The sequence below is a fragment of the Solanum lycopersicum genome, chromosome 10 (assembly GCF_036512215.1).
Source record: "Solanum lycopersicum chromosome 10, SLM_r2.1".
NCBI classification, from domain to species: domain Eukaryota; kingdom Viridiplantae; phylum Streptophyta; class Magnoliopsida; order Solanales; family Solanaceae; genus Solanum; species Solanum lycopersicum.
The window spans coordinates 60,041,154-60,061,255 of record NC_090809.1 but is presented as its reverse complement, the minus strand read 5'-3'; the positions used below and the strand labels follow the sequence as shown (position 1 = coordinate 60,061,255).

The following is a 20,102-nucleotide window of genomic DNA, read 5'->3' as shown; positions in this document are numbered from 1 at the left end:
GTAGGTCAACCCACGAATTGTAGGTCCCTCCGTGGGTGGCCTTCGTCAGAATTAAGTCAGGGTCGTTTTGATAGTTTTTCCTATGCATTTGACACTTAAACTACGTCTGATCTCTAAATTACATAGTTTTGATCAGCGTAAGCCTAGTAACTTAGTCAAATCTTTCCCTAAGCGATTCATTCACCAAAAAAATCATCAAACTCAGAACAGAAGTGGAGAAAAGAGGCGACCGAACCCTTCCAAGAATGCAACAAATTTTCTTCAGTATCACCCTCACATGTCTAATGCTTATATCAATGACTTAGTTTAATTAATTGAAGACTACAACGATAATTTATGTAGAGAGGGAAATTAGGTAATTGATTGAAGGTTATAACAATAATCTATGGTGGCTATTTTCAAAAGAATTTGACTATAAATGCAATTCAAAATTAGGCTATTATAAGTCAACAACAAAAAAATTAATACTACAGTACTTAATTGCACAATATGTTATGTGAGTTGTACTATTATATTTTATTCATATTTACCTTTATTTTACTTTATCAATATTTAGAAATCAATTTTTATTATGTTAGATGAACCATATTTATAGAAAAGAGATTTAATTATCATCTTTATTTCCTCAAATTATTTTTTGAATGAGTGTCAACTGTCAAATGTCTAATATTGATATCAATGATTTAGTTTAATTAATTGATGGCTATAACAATAATTTATGTAGAGTGAAAATATAGGCAACTAATTGAGGGTTATAACAATAATTTATTTAGAGTGAAAAAATAGGCAATTATTGAGGGCTATAACAATAACCAATGGTGACTTTTTTTTTTTTTAAAAAAAAGAAATTGGCTACAATTCCAATTCAAAATTAGGCCAAAAAAATATGTTTTTCATTTACTTTTACCTCAAAAGGACAAATATTTCCTCCGAACTATTGTAAATTATATGTAGATATCCTCTGTCATATTTTTGGGACATTGGTGTTTCTTCCGTTAAAAAATTAGAGCATATATCCTTCACTTTAACAGAAGACTAAATAAGGACTCGTGACATAATTTTATCCGTCGGTCCTATATTAATAAATGTCGGCGATAGATAAGAGTATGGTACATGTATGTCCGTTAGTATAAAATGTATATTTGCTCTAGTTTTTAGACGACATGTATCTACATATACCATCTACGATAATTCGGGATATAAATATCATTTTTCCCTTAAATTAATAGACTTCTAAACAATAAACATTGAATCTAATTGTAGAAAGTTGTTTCGTATTCCCTCATTTATTGAAAGTTTCAATTTTTAGTTGTTACCTATAATTTGTTTGATTTATTGAAAGTTTTAATTTTTAGTTGTTACCTATAATTAGTTTGATTAAAATGTTTAATTCCTCTCATCTTCCATAATAGTAGACATAATACATAAATATGTCCTTTAACTTGACTTTAAATCATATTTATGTCCTTCAACTTTTGGTGTGCACAAATAGACACTTAAACTTGTACAAAGTTGAACAAATAGACACACATGTCTTACATGTCATCCTACATGTCATTTTTTGTCCTACGTGGTGTTCTACGTGTATTGTGTCATGTAGGACTCATGTATTTATTTATTTAAAAGTTGAATAGTTAAAGTGCCTATTTGTGCTTATTGAAAGTTGGAGGTCAAAGTTAAAATTTGAAGCTAAGTTTAGGGTCCAATGTATGTATTATGCCAATATAATATCATGTTTTTTCATATTCTTTATAAAATTCTACAAATTTGAACCGAAAAAGTTATATTATTCAATCACGTGGTATAATTACTTAGTGCACTTTTTTTCGTTTTTTAATGGAAAAATGCACAAGTAGCCCTCAATCTAAATCTCATAGACACACTTATATTATACTAAGGTCCTATTACCCCTGAATTTATATGATAAGTAATTTTCTACTCTTTTTCGGCCTACGTGACACTAACTTGAAAAAAAATCAACCAGCATCGGACCCACAAAATAGTGTCACATAGGCCCGAAAAGGGGTATAAAATTATTAATGAAATAACTAGTATTATCTAAGTGTGTCTCTGAAATTTCGAACATAGATTGAGAGGATACTTGTGTATTATCACTTTTTTTAATTAATCATGAAATGCATTAAACTCATGTCGTTGAAAAAAGATTATATGTGGGGTTTTAATAGGACAAATTAAACTATATTATGCTGCAATGATTTATGATTATTCATGGTTCATTAGAGCATTAACTTTTTGTGTTAACTTGAGGTAATTCTGTATGACAACAGCCTGTTAGGTTTATCTTTTTCATTATTTTTGACTAATCAGTCTAAAATATATTCGATTTGATTTTCGGGTATAGGCAAGATTACTACCTCATATAGAAAGCGAGATAAAATAATTCCATTGGATATCAGATATCCTTATTTATCCCATTCCGTGAACCCACTGGTGTACAAAAGATTTTTTTTCAAAGCTATGTCACCATCAAAAGGACAAAAATGGCTCAAAGAAGAAAATTAATGAAAGTTTTATTTTAGGCCTCTAAAAATTTGAGACCTCTTTTAATTTGATAATATTATAAAATTTTAAACTAAACCATTCACATTTTTATATGATTAAATAAACCCGGCAATGCATTTAAATCAATTCCTTCACTTCACTGCTCATTAGCTTGTTCTTCCAAGTCAGTTGAAGCTTGAGTCGTTAAGGTTAACTTTGAACATTTGTAATTTTTTTTTAGAATAATATCTGTCCATTAAAAATTTAAACTAATTTAGACGAAGTCGTATCATGTGATACACGTTGGATGTGCCTAAATCCACATAGTAGTTTGTCCTATAATATAAGACCTACAAATTAACAGTACTAAGGACCACAGAAATAGTAATGGTCCTGCTCTGATGCACAGGCTGGAAACTCAGAACTTTGGGAGTGTTCTTTTTGTTGTTGTTTTTTTACAATGAGGAGGATGATATTTTTCTTTGGTAAACATAATTGTCATTAACAAACTTTTGGTTTTTAAATAATGACCATTGTGAAGATCGAAGAGCCTGCTCCTCAAAGCGGATCCATGATTTGAAGTTTATTATACGCATATTTTTAGTGAATTTCTTAAGAGTATAGACCAAACTTACTAGGTTTTACCGAACTCATACCTTCCATCTAGCTCGGCCTCTGCAGCAAGAACATGGGGGAAAAGTTAGTAACAATTCAATATAGGCATAATACATATATTAGATCCTAAATCTGACTTCAAATTTTAACTTTGACATCCAACTTTCATAATGCACAAACAGACACTTTAACTATCCAATTTTTAAGTAAAAATCAACACATGAGTCCTACATGACACAATACACGTAGGACAAAAAATGACATGTAGGATGACACGTAGGACACGTGTGTTTAGTTGTTCAACTTTATACAAGTTTAAGTGTCTACTTGTGCACACCCAAAGTTGAAGGACATAAATGTGATTCGAAACCAAGTTAAATGGCACAATTATGTATTATGCCTTCAATATATAGTATGATGTATTTTGAATTGTGAACACACAACACCTTTTTTTCTACATAAATCCATAGCACAGAGGATTAAGAGTATTAACTTTTTTTTATAACCACTTGTCAGTGGTGTAATAACAACAACAACAACGTATCCATTGTATTTCCACTTGTCGATGGTTTTATTAGAAAAAAAAAACAAAGAGAACAACTGCGTACAGGCTACAGCTATACATGTTTTGCATACATTTTTCAGCGGCCCACAAGCAAGTATGAGTATTCATGCATTATAAGAGCATCTATATATGTTTTCACTGGAAGCTGTAGATACTCATAGCAATTTCCCAATGGCTGAGAGCAACACAACAAAAAGCAATGACCAAATAAGTGTTGAAGATGCACAAGTTGCTGTGGTTATGGTGCCACTTCCAGCACAAGGCCATCTGAACCAGCTTCTCCACCTCTCGAGGCTCATCACCTCGTATAATATCCCAGTGCACTATGTTGGAGCAACCACTCATATTCGCCAGGCCAAGTTACGTGTCCATGGTTTCGACCCTGTTACTATTAGAAACCTACATTTTCACGAATTCCCTACGCCACCTTTTGAAAACCCCCCTCCAAATCCAAATGCTTCTCATAAATTTCCTGACCATATGCTCCCTTTACTTAATGCAACAATCCATTTCCGTGAGCCAGTCTGCTCTCTTGTAAACCAACTCTTAGGTGACAATCATCGGAGAGTGATTGTTATTTATGATTCCATGATGACTTGGGTAGTACAGGATGTGCCAGCAATTCCAAATGCCGAGGGCTACCGTTTTAATAGTTTCTCAGCTTTCTATATGTGTTCATCCTATTGGGAAACCAAAGGAAAACCTTCCCAACCTGAAACTGAGATATTTGACGACATTATATCAAGCGAAAACTGCGCTATCCCAGAGTTATGGGAATTGTGGAATAAACAAGGAGCCCTTGAAGGGAAAATTTGCTCTGGAGAACTTTACAATTCATCCAGAGTAATAGAAGGTTTATACCTTGATTTAGTAGCCAAAGAAATTAATGGCTTAAACCTATGGGCTATTGGTCCATTCAATCCGTTATTGTCTCAGCAAAACAAACAACATCAAACCCTGTATTGGCTTGACAAACAGGAAACAAATTCGGTAATCTATGTGTCATTTGGATCAACTACTACCTTGTCTAATGAAGAAATCGAAGAGCTCGCCATCGGGTTAGAGAAAAGCATGCAAAAGTTTATTTGGGTTCTCAGAGAGGCTGACAAAGGAGATATTTTTGCAGGTGAAGAAAGGAGAGCTCGGCTGCCGGAAGGTTATGAAGAAAGAATAAAAGGAAGAGGAATTATTGTAAGAGATTGGGCACCTCAGTTGGAAATTTTGGCACATCCTTCCACGGGTGGTTTTATGAGTCATTGCGGATGGAATTCATGCATGGAAAGCATTTCGATGGGAGTTCCTATAGCAGCCTGGCCAATGCATTCAGACCAGCCAAGGAATTCTCAGCTGATAACAAAGGTCCTGAAAACTGGCCTAACTGTGAGGCATTGGGCACGCCGGGATGAATTGGTTGCATCAGAAATAGTTGAAAATGTTGTGAGAACTTTGATGACTTCACCTGAGGGAGATGAGATGAGGAAGAGAGCATCAGAATTAAGCATTGCTGTCAAAAAATCAGTCATGGATGGGGAAGGTTACGGTGCAGAGATGAATTCTTTTATCGCACACATTACTCGATAACTTTCTCATTTGAATTGACCAATTGGTTGCACACTTCCATCTAATAGAATAAGTGATTCAACCTATGAGACTTTACCAGTACTCTATTACCATCTTAGTGGGTTCAGTGTCCACCCTACTGGCACCCCTTTATGTTGAGGATAAAAACCTTTCCTTTTGTGAGTTCTTTGTATTTTCTAATATAGAAGTGGATGTCCTCCCAAATAAATAAAATATTGGATGCTGTTTGTGTATTATATTGGATGTTGTTTGTGTATTCTTACTTGAACTTTTTGCTTGTGACCTGAATAACATAGTTTGTTCTTCCAGGACTTTTGGAGCTTCTTGTATTTAATTCTGTGACCTTGTATTTGATATTCTGCCTGACTTCTCATGTTGGTACTTTACAATATTTTCTCAACACTCATATAATACTCTTTTTTGCATCAACACATATAAGGAAGAGCAAGTTTGTAACTATACAAACTTTTAACCTTTCACAACACTTACTCAAATCTTAGGATGACAAATCAACAGTTAAAGTGAGCCATGAAGCTGTCAAAAAATCAGAAGAGTTTGACACAAGGTAGCTCTGCTTGACTAAAGTTTGCTCCATTATGTAATACTCCAAGTATATTGTCCTACGATAAAAGAATCTGAAGATAGCAGTGTTTATAAGAATCACAAAACTAATATTGATATTGTTTTGATTCTTTCACTTGAAATTAACATATATTTGATTTTTTTACAATTATGATGATGGGGATGTAAATTCAACTGAGATTACAATGACAACTGTCCAGAGCCGTATCCAGGATTTCAGAAGGATTGGTGCATTATTACGAGAAAATGCATCTACGATATAAATTTGACTAGCTTAATCTTTAAGTTCTTAAATGGAATTGTTAAATTTTAAAAATTATAGGTTCAAAATGTATAGTACTACTAGTTTTAAATTTTAATATATTCATTTGAGTTAACTATATAAAAGTTTTACGCTAAGTCTCTTAGAATTTCCAATAAAACACACATGAAAAATTAAGATTAAAGCAAAAAAAGAGAGAAAATTTAGTTGAAACGCCAAAAGTGTTACTAATAACTTCGTGAAGAGGTTTTACTCAAACTAACAAGATAAATATAAGATTTAAATTTCTATTCTCACTTAGAGAAGTGCATCAAATCATCATCGTATTATTATATGGTCACACATCTATATTTAAATATTTTTTAAAAGATATAACACTACTATATATGATCTAGAGAGGGGATTATGGGTTCACATGAGCCCATGAAACCCCCTCTAGATACGCCCCTGCTATATCTCATACTTATGTGGGTATATACTGTATTTTCTTCAAATAATATTTCTATGGCCTGCCTTTGCTGATGTTTTTGCCTCCATTTTATATAAAACTCAACCAGTTGCTGTTGTTTTTACTGATAGACAACAAAGGATTTGATTGTGACTTCTTTAAGTAATATATTTTGCAGCAATATGTCAAATAAGAGAAGTTAAAGTTTTTTCAATATCTTTTTAACTATATAGTATATGTTGTTTTTAGCAACCGGCCAGCTAATTCTAGTTGTTGGATTCGTGCATAAGACGTAATCCTTATAACATCATCTATGTTTTCACCTACATATGACTCAAGACACTCCCAGAAACTGCAGATATTCATCAAACTGCAAATTTCTAAACATTTCCCAATGGCTGAGAACTACCCCATGAAAAGCAATGGCAAAAAGGGTATTCAAGATGCACATGTGGCTGTGGTTATGGTGCCACTTCCAGCACAAGGCCATCTCAACCAGCTACTCCACCTCTCTAGGCTTATCTCCTTGTACAATATCCCAGTACACTATGTTGGAGCAACCACTTAATCCCTTCATTTTACGCAACAGCTCATCTCCGAGAACCAGTGTGCTCTCTTGTACACCAACTCTTAGACAACAATCATCAAAGAGTAATTTTTATTTTTGATTCTATGATGACTTGGGTAGTAGAGGATGTGCCAGCAATCCTAAATGCTGAGTGCTACTGTTTTAATAGTATCTCAGCTTTCCATATGTATTCGTTGTTCTGGGAAATCAAAGGAAAGCCTTTCCAAGCTGGAACAGAACTATATGAGGACATCCCATCACTCGAAAACTGCTCTACTCCAGAGATATGGGAATTGTGGAGGAAACAAGAAGCCCTCATGGGGAAAGTTAGCTCCGGAGAACTCTACAATTCATCTAGAGTAATAGAAGGTTTATACCTTGATTTAGTAGCCAAAGAAAATAATGGACTAAACCAATGGGCTCTTGGTCCATTCAATCCGTTGTTGTCTGAGCAGAACAAAAACTCAAATAAGCACCATACCCTGTATTGGCTTGACAAACAAGAAACAAACTCGGTACTACATGTGTCTTTTGGAACAACTACCTCCTTGTCGAATGAAGAAATTGAAGAACTCGCTGTTGGATTAGAGAAAAGTATGCAAAAGTTCATTTGGGTCCTCAGAGATGCTGACAAAGGAGATGTGTTTGCAGGTGAAGAAAGGATAGCTCGGTTGCCTGATGGTTATGAAAAGAGGCTAAAAGGAAGAGGAATTATTGTAAGAGACTGGGCACCTCAGTTGGAAATTCTGGCACATCCTTCCACGGGTGGTTTTATGAGTCATTGCGGATGGAATTCATGCATGGAAAGTATTTCTATGGGAGTTCCTATAGCAGCTTGGCCAATGCATTCAGACCAGCCAAGGAATTCTCAGTTAGTAACTAAGTTTCTTAAAATCGGCCTAATTGTGAGGCATTGGGCATGTCGAGATGAATTGGTTACATCAGAAATAGTTGAAAATGCTGTAAGAACTTTGATGGCTTCACCTGAGGGATATGAGATGAGGAAGAGAGCATCAAAATTAAGTAATGTTGTCAAACAATCAGTGATGGATGGGGGTGTTAACCGTGAGGAGATGGATTCTTTTATCACTCACATTACTCGATAAGTTTCCCATCTAGATTAATTTCATGTATGGTCATCGAACTAAGCATTTATTGCATGAAAGTGTGGCTTTGATGAAGTCATCAATATATGTGATGATTAGTTATCCTTACAACACATAATTTACTTATATTTTTCCTCTCCTAAATTTTGAAGAGTATATTAGCAGAACAACATACTATAACAACATGGCCAGACACTAGCTAGGCCAATATCCCTGTGAATTAAACTTGTGAGAAATGACACATGCCTCTGTTCTCCTTAACATCATAGATCCAAAATATATGTATACTGTAATATCTAGTAACAGTTACTCCATGTTTCATTTCTCTACGAGGTCCAACTTGATATATTCGTTTTTCTTACTCACCAAAGAGTCCAAGTTCAAATCTTGGCACATCTTTTTTCTTTTATTGATTTTTTCAGTCTTCTATGCGACTAGCCAAGTATTTTCAATGCTGTTGACACGAATAGTAACAAAGAGAAGGAAATGACATTCACAGAAGATGATTCAGGGTTGAATACTTCAATCCCATCAGCGAATCTAACCAAGAACCTGGAACTAAAGGAGGATCTTTATCCAGCATTGTAAGTTCTACACAATGTGCTCCATATCTATAAATTTTCCTCATATACCAAACACATCGAATACAGGATTGAACTGAATCAAACTAATACATTAACAAGTAACTATGAATGTGATTATGAATTTAAGTCTAGAAGCAGCAATTGCATTTTGTACCTGAAAAGCAGCAGGGGAGGGTGCTTGAGCTCGAGTATCCGGAGTTATGGTTGTCCTGCAATCAATTTGGCAATCTGGGAATCAATCTTTTAACTCCCTAGACACCATCTTCTCCAAGACTTCATCCATTTTCACAATTCCATGTCCATTTACTGCATTTCTTCATATCAAATCAGGAGCACAAGTACCCTTCAGGGTGGCCCAGCGGTTTAGGCTTGAGACTTCCATATTGGAGGTCTCAAGTTCGAAACCCCTTGCCAGCGAAAGTACGAAGTTTGCCTTCTGGGTGGAACTCGTCGCACCGGGCTTGCCCACTGCGGGTTACTTCTCCTCTGTGGTTTGCGAGTTATTGCATAGGAAGTGAGGGTTTTACCCTGTGCACACCGAAGGAATAGCGGCTGCGGATTTCCCTTGTCATAAAAAAATTCAGGAGCACAAGTACTACCAACACGGGTTGCGGTACAATAGTGAAAGTGTTTCACCTTAACCTAAGGTCTCAGGTTCGCGCTGTGTTTGGAGAAAATCATGTTGGGAGCGCCACCCCAAATGAACCATACAGAGCGTGATTCAAATTTAATCGAAACTCCAACCTGGGCTCGGTACACTGGGTGGGGAAAAAAAGGAACACAAGTACTCTTTTTGGTGTGTTTTTTCCTGTCAGTCATTTTGTCAAGCACCTTGAGTGCTTTGTAAAAAATCTTAGCAAACAATACAATATAACTAAACTTAACACATATTTAACTAAAGTTGTGGTATTAATAAAGCTTCCTATATAATATTAATTTCCATTTCATTACATTATATATTATATGCTACTAGACGGGATTAGGAATTTAGGATATAAAGTTTACGAATTTTAAATTTGTTATGAGCTCATAATTTATCTTAATTATTATAATTAAGTATTAATATATATTGAATAAATCATTTAATAAAAATATAGAAATTATTGAGTTTGTGTGCGTTGTAGCTATCGTTGGGTTTTAGCAAATGTAGATGGGAAAAGAAAAGAAAGAATATGAAGTGCAAATGAAAAGTCATTTCTCCATATCGACAAAAGAAGGGGAAATTGTTGTCCTTATATAAGGAAACACTTTCATTACTTCTTAAAGAGCTAAGAAGAATATGTCTCTCGTGCCGTCGTTGTTCACTCGGCTTTGTCTTTAGATTCAACATTCCGAAAAACTGTTATTTTTCTAACACACACATTTTTCCAAAAGTTGTTATTTTTTTGCAAAAGACACAAATTTCTGGATAAAACGGGTCTGAACAGATTTCTCTGAACAGACATGCTTCTTGCTGAAAATGACTATAAAAGAAAGTTAATTTTCGATTTTTCAACACTGAAATTTTTTCCTTCTCTGCATATATATTTTTTTTCTCTCAAATAAATCAAAGTGTCGATCAACTAAGTCTGTGTGACTTGTTCATATTCTGAAGTTCGCTGAAGTTAAAGAAGTTTGAGGTACCGCTATTTCTTTAACAAGATTAATTCGTTTTATCTTGAAAGATTAATCAATAACCTCGGATATAGTGATGAGATTAAATTTCTTAAGAAGATACGGTAATTTCTGTGGACTCAAATTTTATATTTTTTCTAATTCATCTTATTTATATTTCTGTTTATTAATTAACCTTATAAATACAGATTGTATAACAGTTATTATATTAGGTATATATATATATATATATATAATCCAAAATTAGTAAAAACAACTTTCAATTGAGGAAATAGATTCCCACCACTTTTCTTGGATTAAACAATTTATCATTTATATTTTTGATTTTTTTCTTTTTGGAATTTCAAAATAATGTGCGCACTAAGTAATTTTTTTTTTGGATAATCACTACATTACACTTCAATTCATCAAAAAATACTGAGGAGATCGATCTCGAATTATTTATTTTATTTGTACAACTACTCATATGACCATATATATAGTTAGTTTGACCAAAAAATAAGAATTATATGACATTTCAATTCAAAATATATCGAGGGAATTGATCTCGAATTATTTATTTAATTTATACCACTACTCATATGACCATATAGCTAGTTTGACAAAAAATTATATATATGTCAATTAATTTATTGGTCGATTATTTATTTATTAAAACTAAAATTAAGACTTTTTAAAAATGGAACAATTTCCACCTTTAATTTTGAGTCCTTCCCACTTGGACTTTCCAGTAATATATTATTCCCATCCAACAAAGCATATTTAAAAAATGAAATATGCGATAACTTTATCTCCATCAATTATGGGTCTGCGAAATAAATATGGGCAGAAGGTATATTTTTGCTTACAAATTCAATATTAAAATTTAATAATTTAAATTTGAATTATATATGTATGTTGATATCTCTTTTGAGGTTCGATATTTCAAAAGAGATGTTTTTTCAAATTCGATTAATTCAGATTTGTGATGTCATAAAATTTTATTTTAAAAATAAAATACTCTTTTATCAAAGGCGATTTCACATTAGGGGGTTGAATTCAAGACATTTAATTAAAGGTGAATGTGTATCAATTAACCATTCCAGCACTAATCCTTGTGATCAGTTCAATTTATATTCTCTTGATTTTAATTATTTGTTCGGTTTTGACTTGACGTGAAGTAAAGAAAATTTTTGAATTTTATGATTTTTAAACCAGCGATATTTGTAAAATGTATTAAAAAAATTTAATCTTGTAGTCTTATACAAGTCATGCATAAAGTTAAATTAATGAGTATTTAAAAAAAGAAAAAAAATATTTTTGAAATAAATTTAAAAAAAGTAAGACAAATAAATTAAAACGGCAATGTAACGTGAATACTGAGTACCATTATATTTAATTTTGATCACCATGCATGGACATGCCTTCTAGAAAATCAGCATTATATCCAAAAATAGCAAATCACTTCCAATTCAGGAAATAGGTTCCCATAACTATTGGACTTTCTTGAATATAAATAATTTTATCTTTCAATGATTGGTGTTATTGAATACTCCTATTATTTCGTTTTTTTTATTGATACTCACATTAAAGTTCGATTAGCTGATTTTAATTTACGTCGAAAAAATGTTTCCTATCAAAAATAGTCGACTCCGTAACATTTGATTAAGAATAAAGAAATACTTATCACTTTATCAGAACGACACAACCCGTATTAATACCTGGTATAATTTAGTTATTGTTCATTAAATTTATCTAACTACTCATATATGGCCATAAAGTATAGTATATAGGAAAAATAAGTCTATTCATTGCCAACTTCAATTTGATTTTTTCTTCATATACAGCATAAAATATAAAATTGAAAAAGACAAGACAGAAAAAGTTAAGTTGATAATAAGATTCTGAAGATTTATTGCTAAACTTCCAACCACTATTGAAATAGAAAATAATAATAATAATAATAATAATAATAATAATAATAATAATAATAATAATAATAGAATCTATAAATTTTAAAGCTAATCAATAAAATTTATCAATGATTTTATTTAATGACGAATTAGTGAAGAATTATTAAAAAATTAATTAGTTATACATACCTTACAACAAATTAATAATAAAGTTCATAATTAATTTCAATTTACAAATCGAAAAAATTATTCTCCCTTTAGGGTTCGATCATTTTCAATCACCTCATGGAACTGTTACACTAACTTGTACGAAAAAAAACAAAAGGCATCACGATAAAGTACGTAAAATTCGGCGATCGACATTAGAATGGAGTTATTAACAGATTGTTTTCTTGATTAGAAGTTTTGAATTTAAATTTTAATTTATAAAAATATTAAATATATAAAAAGTGTTTCTTTATCGAATAAAGCTCATACTTATAAGATATAATTAATCGAACTTAAACAAAAATATCAAATTAATTGAATTTAAACAAAAATATCGAAATAGTGATTAGTAGTACTTTTAAAAAGGTCGAATCCATTAAACAAAGACAACCAATGTTTATCAATTAGAATATTTTATTTGACACATATATTTTGACTTATTATCAAGTACATCACACATGCATGGTTTACAATATTTGCAACTTATTGAGACAAATAAAGTTCCCATCAAAAAAAATTTTACCTTTTCTTCTTCATCAACCATCATCATAATCATATTTTTAATGAGTTTAAAATTGAACAAAAAAAAAGAAATTTAATATCTTTATAAACTTTAACGATTCTGAATATGATGATATTATCGCTACTAATGTTTGCGAAGGAAAAAATCAATTTAAAGTGCTACTCATCAACTTATTTATACAAATTAAGTCACTAAGATAATCTTGAGATTAAGTAATAAAAAATGGAGTAGGGATTAATTAATCTTAATTTGAAGCATAAAAACATGCATGCACTTTTTTAGATCTTCACTTTAAAATAATGTATTAAAGTTTTAAGATATTCACAATTAGTTTCCTTCACAAATTACTCTTTTTTTTTCTTTCTAATATATGTACTATAATATCCTCTCATATGCAATTGTCTCCATCAATTTATCTTGTCTAATATTTGTTTTACTTTTTTATCCTCTTATATGTAATTGTTTCCATGTGTTTATCCAAAAGTTAGATATTTATCCTATTTTTTTTTGAATGGATATAAGAGTAAATGACGAAGAAGCTCTTTAAAGTACAATCACATAAAAAAAGCATCAATAAAGTCATCTTAACCGTAACAATATATTCAATATAATTTTACGAGCATCAACAAAAATGAAGCTATTTTTTCTGTCAAATATCGTCACTACTATAACAACATGTCAAGTTTAAATTTCGCAAATAATATTGTTTGGAGATCAATACATTATCTCTACTTTTGTAAAATAAAGACATACCATTTCTGATAGACTTCGACTAAAAATGACATAAACATTCAACCCTCAATCTCTAGGTCAAACTTATTTATATATATATATATACATATACACACACAAACACTACTAATAAATTATAATATAGAGTATTTCATCTTCAGTATGGCAACCAAATATGAAGTAGTTGTTGTTATTGTGCCATTTCCAGCACAAGGTCATCTCAATCAACTTCTTCATTTTTCATCTCTTATTTCATCTTACAAAAATATTCAAGTCCATTATGTTAGTACAAAAATTCATACTAAACAAGCAAAAATAAGAGCTCATGGTTTATTAAACCCTAGTGGTAGTACTTCTTCCAATAATATTATTCATTTTCATGAATTTTCAACACCTTTATTTCCATCACCACCACCAAACCCTAATTCAAATATCAAATTTCCTTCACATCTTCAACCTTCATTTGAATCATCGTATCATCTACGAAGCCCTGTGGCTTCACTTCTACGATCATTATCATCGATTGCACGTAGAGTTGTTGTTGTTCATGATTCTTTAATGGCTTATGTTGTTCAAGATTTCACTTCATTACCAAATGTTGAGTCTTATAACTTTCATAGTGTTTCTGCTTTTACTATCTTTTTGTTCTTATGGGAATCTATGGGAAAAACCTTTCCCTATTGAGGCTGAAATACTAGACAATCTACCATCTCTTGAAGGTTAGTTTTCTTTATTATCAATATTTTTGAATGGGTCTTATTTATAAGTTATGCATACTATAATATTTACACAATCAGATCACATCGGTTATCAGATCACATCGGTTATAATTAGGGAATTGCATGTTGTTGTTTTGTCATGAGTCGATTTTATCTAAAATGTTGAAGTTACTAGAAGTTGGACAAGTAAAGGTCTTAAGTTCGAGTCTTATTGTCATCCATTATGAGAAAAGTATTTTCATGTATTGCTTACATAAGCCCACGAATTCAAAACATGTATTGATTTAACAGTGTGCTCTCTCTAAAAACTTAAAGAAAGTTTTTAGACGAGATGGTCACACACTTCAATATATGGTATCATGTCAGACAGAGGGTCTGGAAATCGAATCTCACCGTCACCCCTGTCAAAGAGAATTTTCACGTATTTGGCCCATGGAAAAAAAATCAGGCACGCACCTGATGAGGTTGTACGTGTTGAATATACAGTTAAATAATAAATGTTACGTGTTAGCTCCGTGTAAGAACTTAAACTTTTAGATGAGAAGATCACACACTTCAACATGTAATTAAACTAGAATGATGATATGATATTTATTTTGTTACATATATACCATCTCTAATAATCTATTTATTGCTTTTATAATGTTGAAGGTTGTTTCACATCAGAGTTTATGAATTTCATGGCTTCTCAAAGGAAATACTCAAAATCTGATTCTGGAAATATTTACAACACAAGTAGAGTTATAGAAGGAAAATTCATGAATTTACTTGAAAAAGAACCAATCAAAAGAAATAAAACACAATGGGCTATAGGCCCATTCAATCCAATGAAGATTATTAGCCACACGTCAATCGATCATCATCATCATCACCGTCATCATCGTCATAAATATTTGTTATGGCTCGATAAACAATCTCCGAAATCCGCCATATTTATTTCATTTGGTACAACAACTTCACTAAAAGATGAACAAATCGAAGAGATTTGTATAGGTTTAGAAAAAAGTGGTATAAAGTTTATTTGGGCATTAAGAGATGCTGATAAAGGTGATATTTTTTCTAGTGAAATGAGAAAAATTGAACTACCAAAAGGGTATGAAGAAAGAATAAAAAATAAGGGTATTATAGTAAGAGATTGGGCACCACAATTGGAGATATTAGGACATTTATCAATCGGTGCATTTATTAGTCATTGTGGATGGAATTCGTGTTTGGAAAGTTTATCAATGGGAGTACCTATTATTGCATGGCCCATGCATTCTGATCAGCCAAGAAATAGTATTTTAATCACAAAGTTTTTGAAAGTTGGTATAAATATTTTTAAAAATTGGGAACGTAGTAGAAATGAAGTGGTAAAATCAAATATCATTGAACATGTAATTATGACAATAATGTTGAATAATACTGAAGGAAATGAAATTCGTCGGAGAGCGGCGGAGTTAGGGGTGGTTATTCGGAGATCAGTGGTGGAAGGCGGTGTAACAAGGAAGGAGTTGGATTCTTTCATCGCTCATATCACTAGATAATAACAATAACATGGTGCCAAACAGTTGGATTGGATCAAAACAGGTCAAATCAAATAATTCTCAAAATGTCTTATTTTGTTTACATATGACTCATTGAAAACACTGATTTAGTAATGTGTTTATTACGAGTTTAATTCAATAACGAGTCATTAAGAATTATTTAAATATTACTTTCTTCATTCTTTTTTATTTGTTCATTGTCGTATTTTGAGATATCCAACAATATTTGTTTAGTTTATAAAAATCAATGAATTATTTATTATTTTATGTCTATTTTACCCTTATTATTCATTTTTTAATGTTTAAATGACTTATATTTAACTCTTATAATTTATTGCTTTTTAATCATTATGTCAATTAATAGTGAATTACTATTATTATACCGGAGGGAGTAATTAATTGTTGATTTCTTTTATTATCCCCGAGGTAGTAATTAATTGTCGATTTCTTTACTGATTTACGTAGTACATTCCGCTTAATTAATACTCCCTTAGTTCGAAATTGTTTGTCATGTTGCGCTTATCGAAATTTAATTTGACTAATTTTCAAAGATAAATTGGATCACATTAATTCAATTTTTTAAATAGATAATCCAAAACTATATGAAAAGTACTATATATTACAATTTTTTGCATATTAATATGATGAAAAATTATATCTTAAAATGTTAGTCAAAGTTTTTATAGTTTGACGGTAAAAGTAAAAATCATAACAAACAATACCGAATGAAGGGAGTACCTCCTACATATTATTGTACTTTTTCATAATCTCTTATTAATCTCTCGTTAAATTTCATGTTGTTTAACTAAAAATTTTGTTCATAGTGGCGCAGATTGAATTACTCTCTCCGTTCTTATTTATGTGTCGATTTACTAAAAATAGATATTTCTTAATATTTTATAAAATTAATGCATGAATAACGTTATTTTTTCTATTATAGTACCAACAAGAGTTATTAGTTTTAAAAGTGTGAATTTAACCAACATAAAAAAAATTAATAATCAATTCATGTTCATTAGTCAGTTTATCATAAAAACAAATTATTTTATATTCTTCTATTCAAAATTGAGTTTAAGTTAACACTAACTAAAAATACAATAATAAAAAATCATATAACTTTTTAAGAGATATAAAATCTAAAATAATAGTGTACGAATAAAGAGGGATAAATATCTACATTTTAAAATAAAAGTTAATGTTGGCATGACTTTATGACGAAACATTAATGTTGCAAGGACCAATTCTGTATTACCTTTTATATTATAGTGAAATGAAATGAAATATTTTGGAATTTTCCCATTTTTTAAATACTTTTTTGTGACGTTGAAAGTCTTTAAATGTACTATCCTTATCAGCGTATTGCGGGCGGGATGTCGGCATACTAAAATTTGTCCATATTTTTAAGGTTTATTAAAAGCGAAATTAGAATTTAAAATTTATATGCATAACTTTTTAGATTTTTTATAGGATTGTTTGAATAAATTGAAAAAAATATCACTTTATAATAATTTAATAATAAAAATGCATATTAAAAAAGTAATAAAATTAAACCACTTATAGAGGGTGGGGGGGTGGGGGTGAGGAAGACTTATTTTTTTGAGATATTCTCTCATCCAATTGATTGACTAGAATTAATAATTTTATTTCACTTAGTTTAAGATAGAGTACTCGTGGTATTAAAGTAGAAGAAAAATCATATTTTCCTTGATTTGATATAATGTTTAAATTTTTTTCTAAACAAAGGTGGTTTAAAATAATCCTTAAAATATTTGTATAATCGTAAATCATTACATTAAAGAAAACAAAAAGATATTAAAATTAAATTATTTCTAAGTATAATATAAGGTGACATTCTTATTTTCATATATACTGAAAAAGAAAGGTACTTCATAAAATGAGACAGACAGAATAATTTTTTAATAGTGAACTAATTGTAGTGAAGTGAGAAATACTCATTCATTCATGATTAGAAATCTCGTATTCTTATTCTAATTTATCATCTACTAGAACTGTTAATCTAACTTTATCGTTGAACAAAGATAAATTTAACCAATTTATGAAGCATTATACATTTTGTTCTCGGTTCTTTTTCAAAAATGAAGTTTCATTTATAGTTACTATCTAGAATAGTGATATACCTAACTAGTTTATCTTTTTTGACTTAAAAATAAAAAAAAGAATATAATACTTTTATCCGTAGTTAATTAATTTTATATATCCCAATTTAGAGCCTGTTTGGCTCAGCTTAAAAGCTAGTCAAACTGACTTAAAAGCTGGTTTTTGACTTATTTAGCTGTTTGACAATACTAAAAATAACTTATTTTAAGTTAAAAAAAAAACTTATTTTAAGCCAAAAGTTAAAAGCTAGGGTAGCGGTACTTTTTTTTAGCTTATAAGGTGTTTTAAGTTGATCACATTTTTATTTTTTTGCCTTTAATATTTTTATACAATCTCCATGTTAGGTTATTAGCATTTTGAAATTAATATTTAACATATTAAATTGCTTTATTTTGGAGTTATAAGAATGAACATTGGAATGGATGACTTCTACATCATCCATTAGCATTGGTTATCTATCAATGTATTTCATTCTTAATTCCTCTATTACTCTTTGTAACCTATGTAACTTCCATTGTAACTTATGTAAACTATGTAACTCCCATTGTAACCTTTGTAACCTATGTAACTCCCATTGTAACCTATGAAACTCTTAAGACCATTATCTTCACTATTTACTACCTCCATTATCTTCTTATTCATTGCTAGGAAGACTTCTTGTAGTATAAATAGTGGTAGTCTTCGTTTGGTTTTTGAGACACACAATTCATAAGAGAAAACAAATAGTGAAAGAGTTAGTCTAAAAGAGAGTTCTTATTAGTTGAAGGGGGGTGTTCTTTTTTGTGGAGCTTTGGACTCAACTCTTGTCTAGAGTTGTTGAGTTATACTTTGTGAAGGCTGTTGTATCCTGGAGAGGACAAGTCAAAGAGGATTACTGCTGGACCGGTGAAAACATTTGTTGCAGTGGGCTTGAATCTCCTTAAAGAGAGCGAGATATCCGCGCCTCAGCCTGAAAAGATTACTTTCTTCATTTTATTTTCAATTGTAATCTTGCAATTTTATTATCTTGTAAGTTTTTTCAATAACAATTTTAAGGAGACTCAAGGATGGCTACAATTGAAAAAACCGCGGATGTCAAGATGGGAGATCTTAACAAGCCATTTCGGTTCAATGGTAATCATTTCAAAAGATAGAAGGGTAAAGTACTTTTCTACTTAAGTCTTCTCAATGTTTCTTATGTATTAACCGAGAAGAATCCAAATAAAGAAGACATCACCACTATGAATGATGATGAAACTATTTCTCATCTAGAGAAAGTGGAAAAAAACAATGGTGATTCCTATAAGTGTCGCTATTATCTTCTTAATTGTCTATCTGATAATTTTTATGATTATTATGCTAGAACTTACTCTAGTGCAAAGAAAATTTGGAAGACATTGCAGAGTAAGTATGATACCGAAGAGGCTAGAGCGAAAAAATATGCAGCTAGTAGATTTTTTCGTTTCCAAATGGGGGACAACAAATCAGTGGTAGATCAAGCTCAAGACTTCATCATGATTGTTGGAGAGCTTAGGTCCGAAGAGGTTAAAATTGGAGATAACCTTATTGTTTGTGGCATAGCGGATAAACTTCCACCTTTTTGGAAGGAATTTCAAAAAACTATGCGCCACAAACAAAAGGAAACCTCTCTTGAAACCTTGATGATGAAAATCCGCATGGAAGAAGAAGCAAGGGGCCAAAATGCACTTTTACAAACAGAAGAGAACAACATCACATCGAAGGTAAATTTAATTACTTCGAATAATGCTACTTCTGAAACTCACAAAAATACGTCTTTAAAGCCTAAGAAGAAAAAATTTAAGAAAAATAATAGTAGACCTCCCAAGAAAAATAATGGTGGAAATCACTAAGCACAAAATCAACAAGTTCAAGAAAAGGGATCATGCTTTGTTTGTGGCAAGAGTGGGCATATTGCTCGATTTTACAGATTCTGGAAATGTGGTCCTAACCCTCAGACA

The 20,102-nt window shown here is 31.2% G+C and overlaps 1 protein-coding gene, 1 long non-coding RNA gene and 2 pseudogenes across 2 annotated transcripts; 3 read left to right on the top strand and 1 right to left on the bottom strand.

The window, feature by feature from the left end:
* Window positions 1-2,303: 2,303 nt before the first annotated feature.
* On the bottom strand, window positions 2,304-10,016 carry LOC112940137 (uncharacterized). Its single transcript, XR_003244043.2, has 2 exons — window positions 8,968-10,016; window positions 2,304-3,177 (listed from the first exon to the last, which is right to left on the bottom strand). It is a non-coding gene; the product is annotated as an uncharacterized lncRNA (long non-coding RNA).
* Window positions 3,563-5,499, top strand: LOC101244725 (zeatin O-glucosyltransferase-like). Its single transcript, XM_004249181.5, has one exon. The coding sequence runs from the start codon at window positions 3,812-3,814 to the stop codon at window positions 5,261-5,263; it is 1,452 nt and encodes a 483-aa protein (XP_004249229.2). The 5' UTR covers window positions 3,563-3,811; the 3' UTR covers window positions 5,264-5,499.
* LOC101254350 (zeatin O-glucosyltransferase-like) lies at window positions 6,821-8,357 on the top strand (annotated as a pseudogene).
* Window positions 10,017-13,786: 3,770 nt separating the features above from the next.
* Window positions 13,787-16,197, top strand: LOC101254047 (zeatin O-glucosyltransferase-like; annotated as a pseudogene).
* The last annotated feature ends 3,905 nt before the right edge of the window (window positions 16,198-20,102 follow it).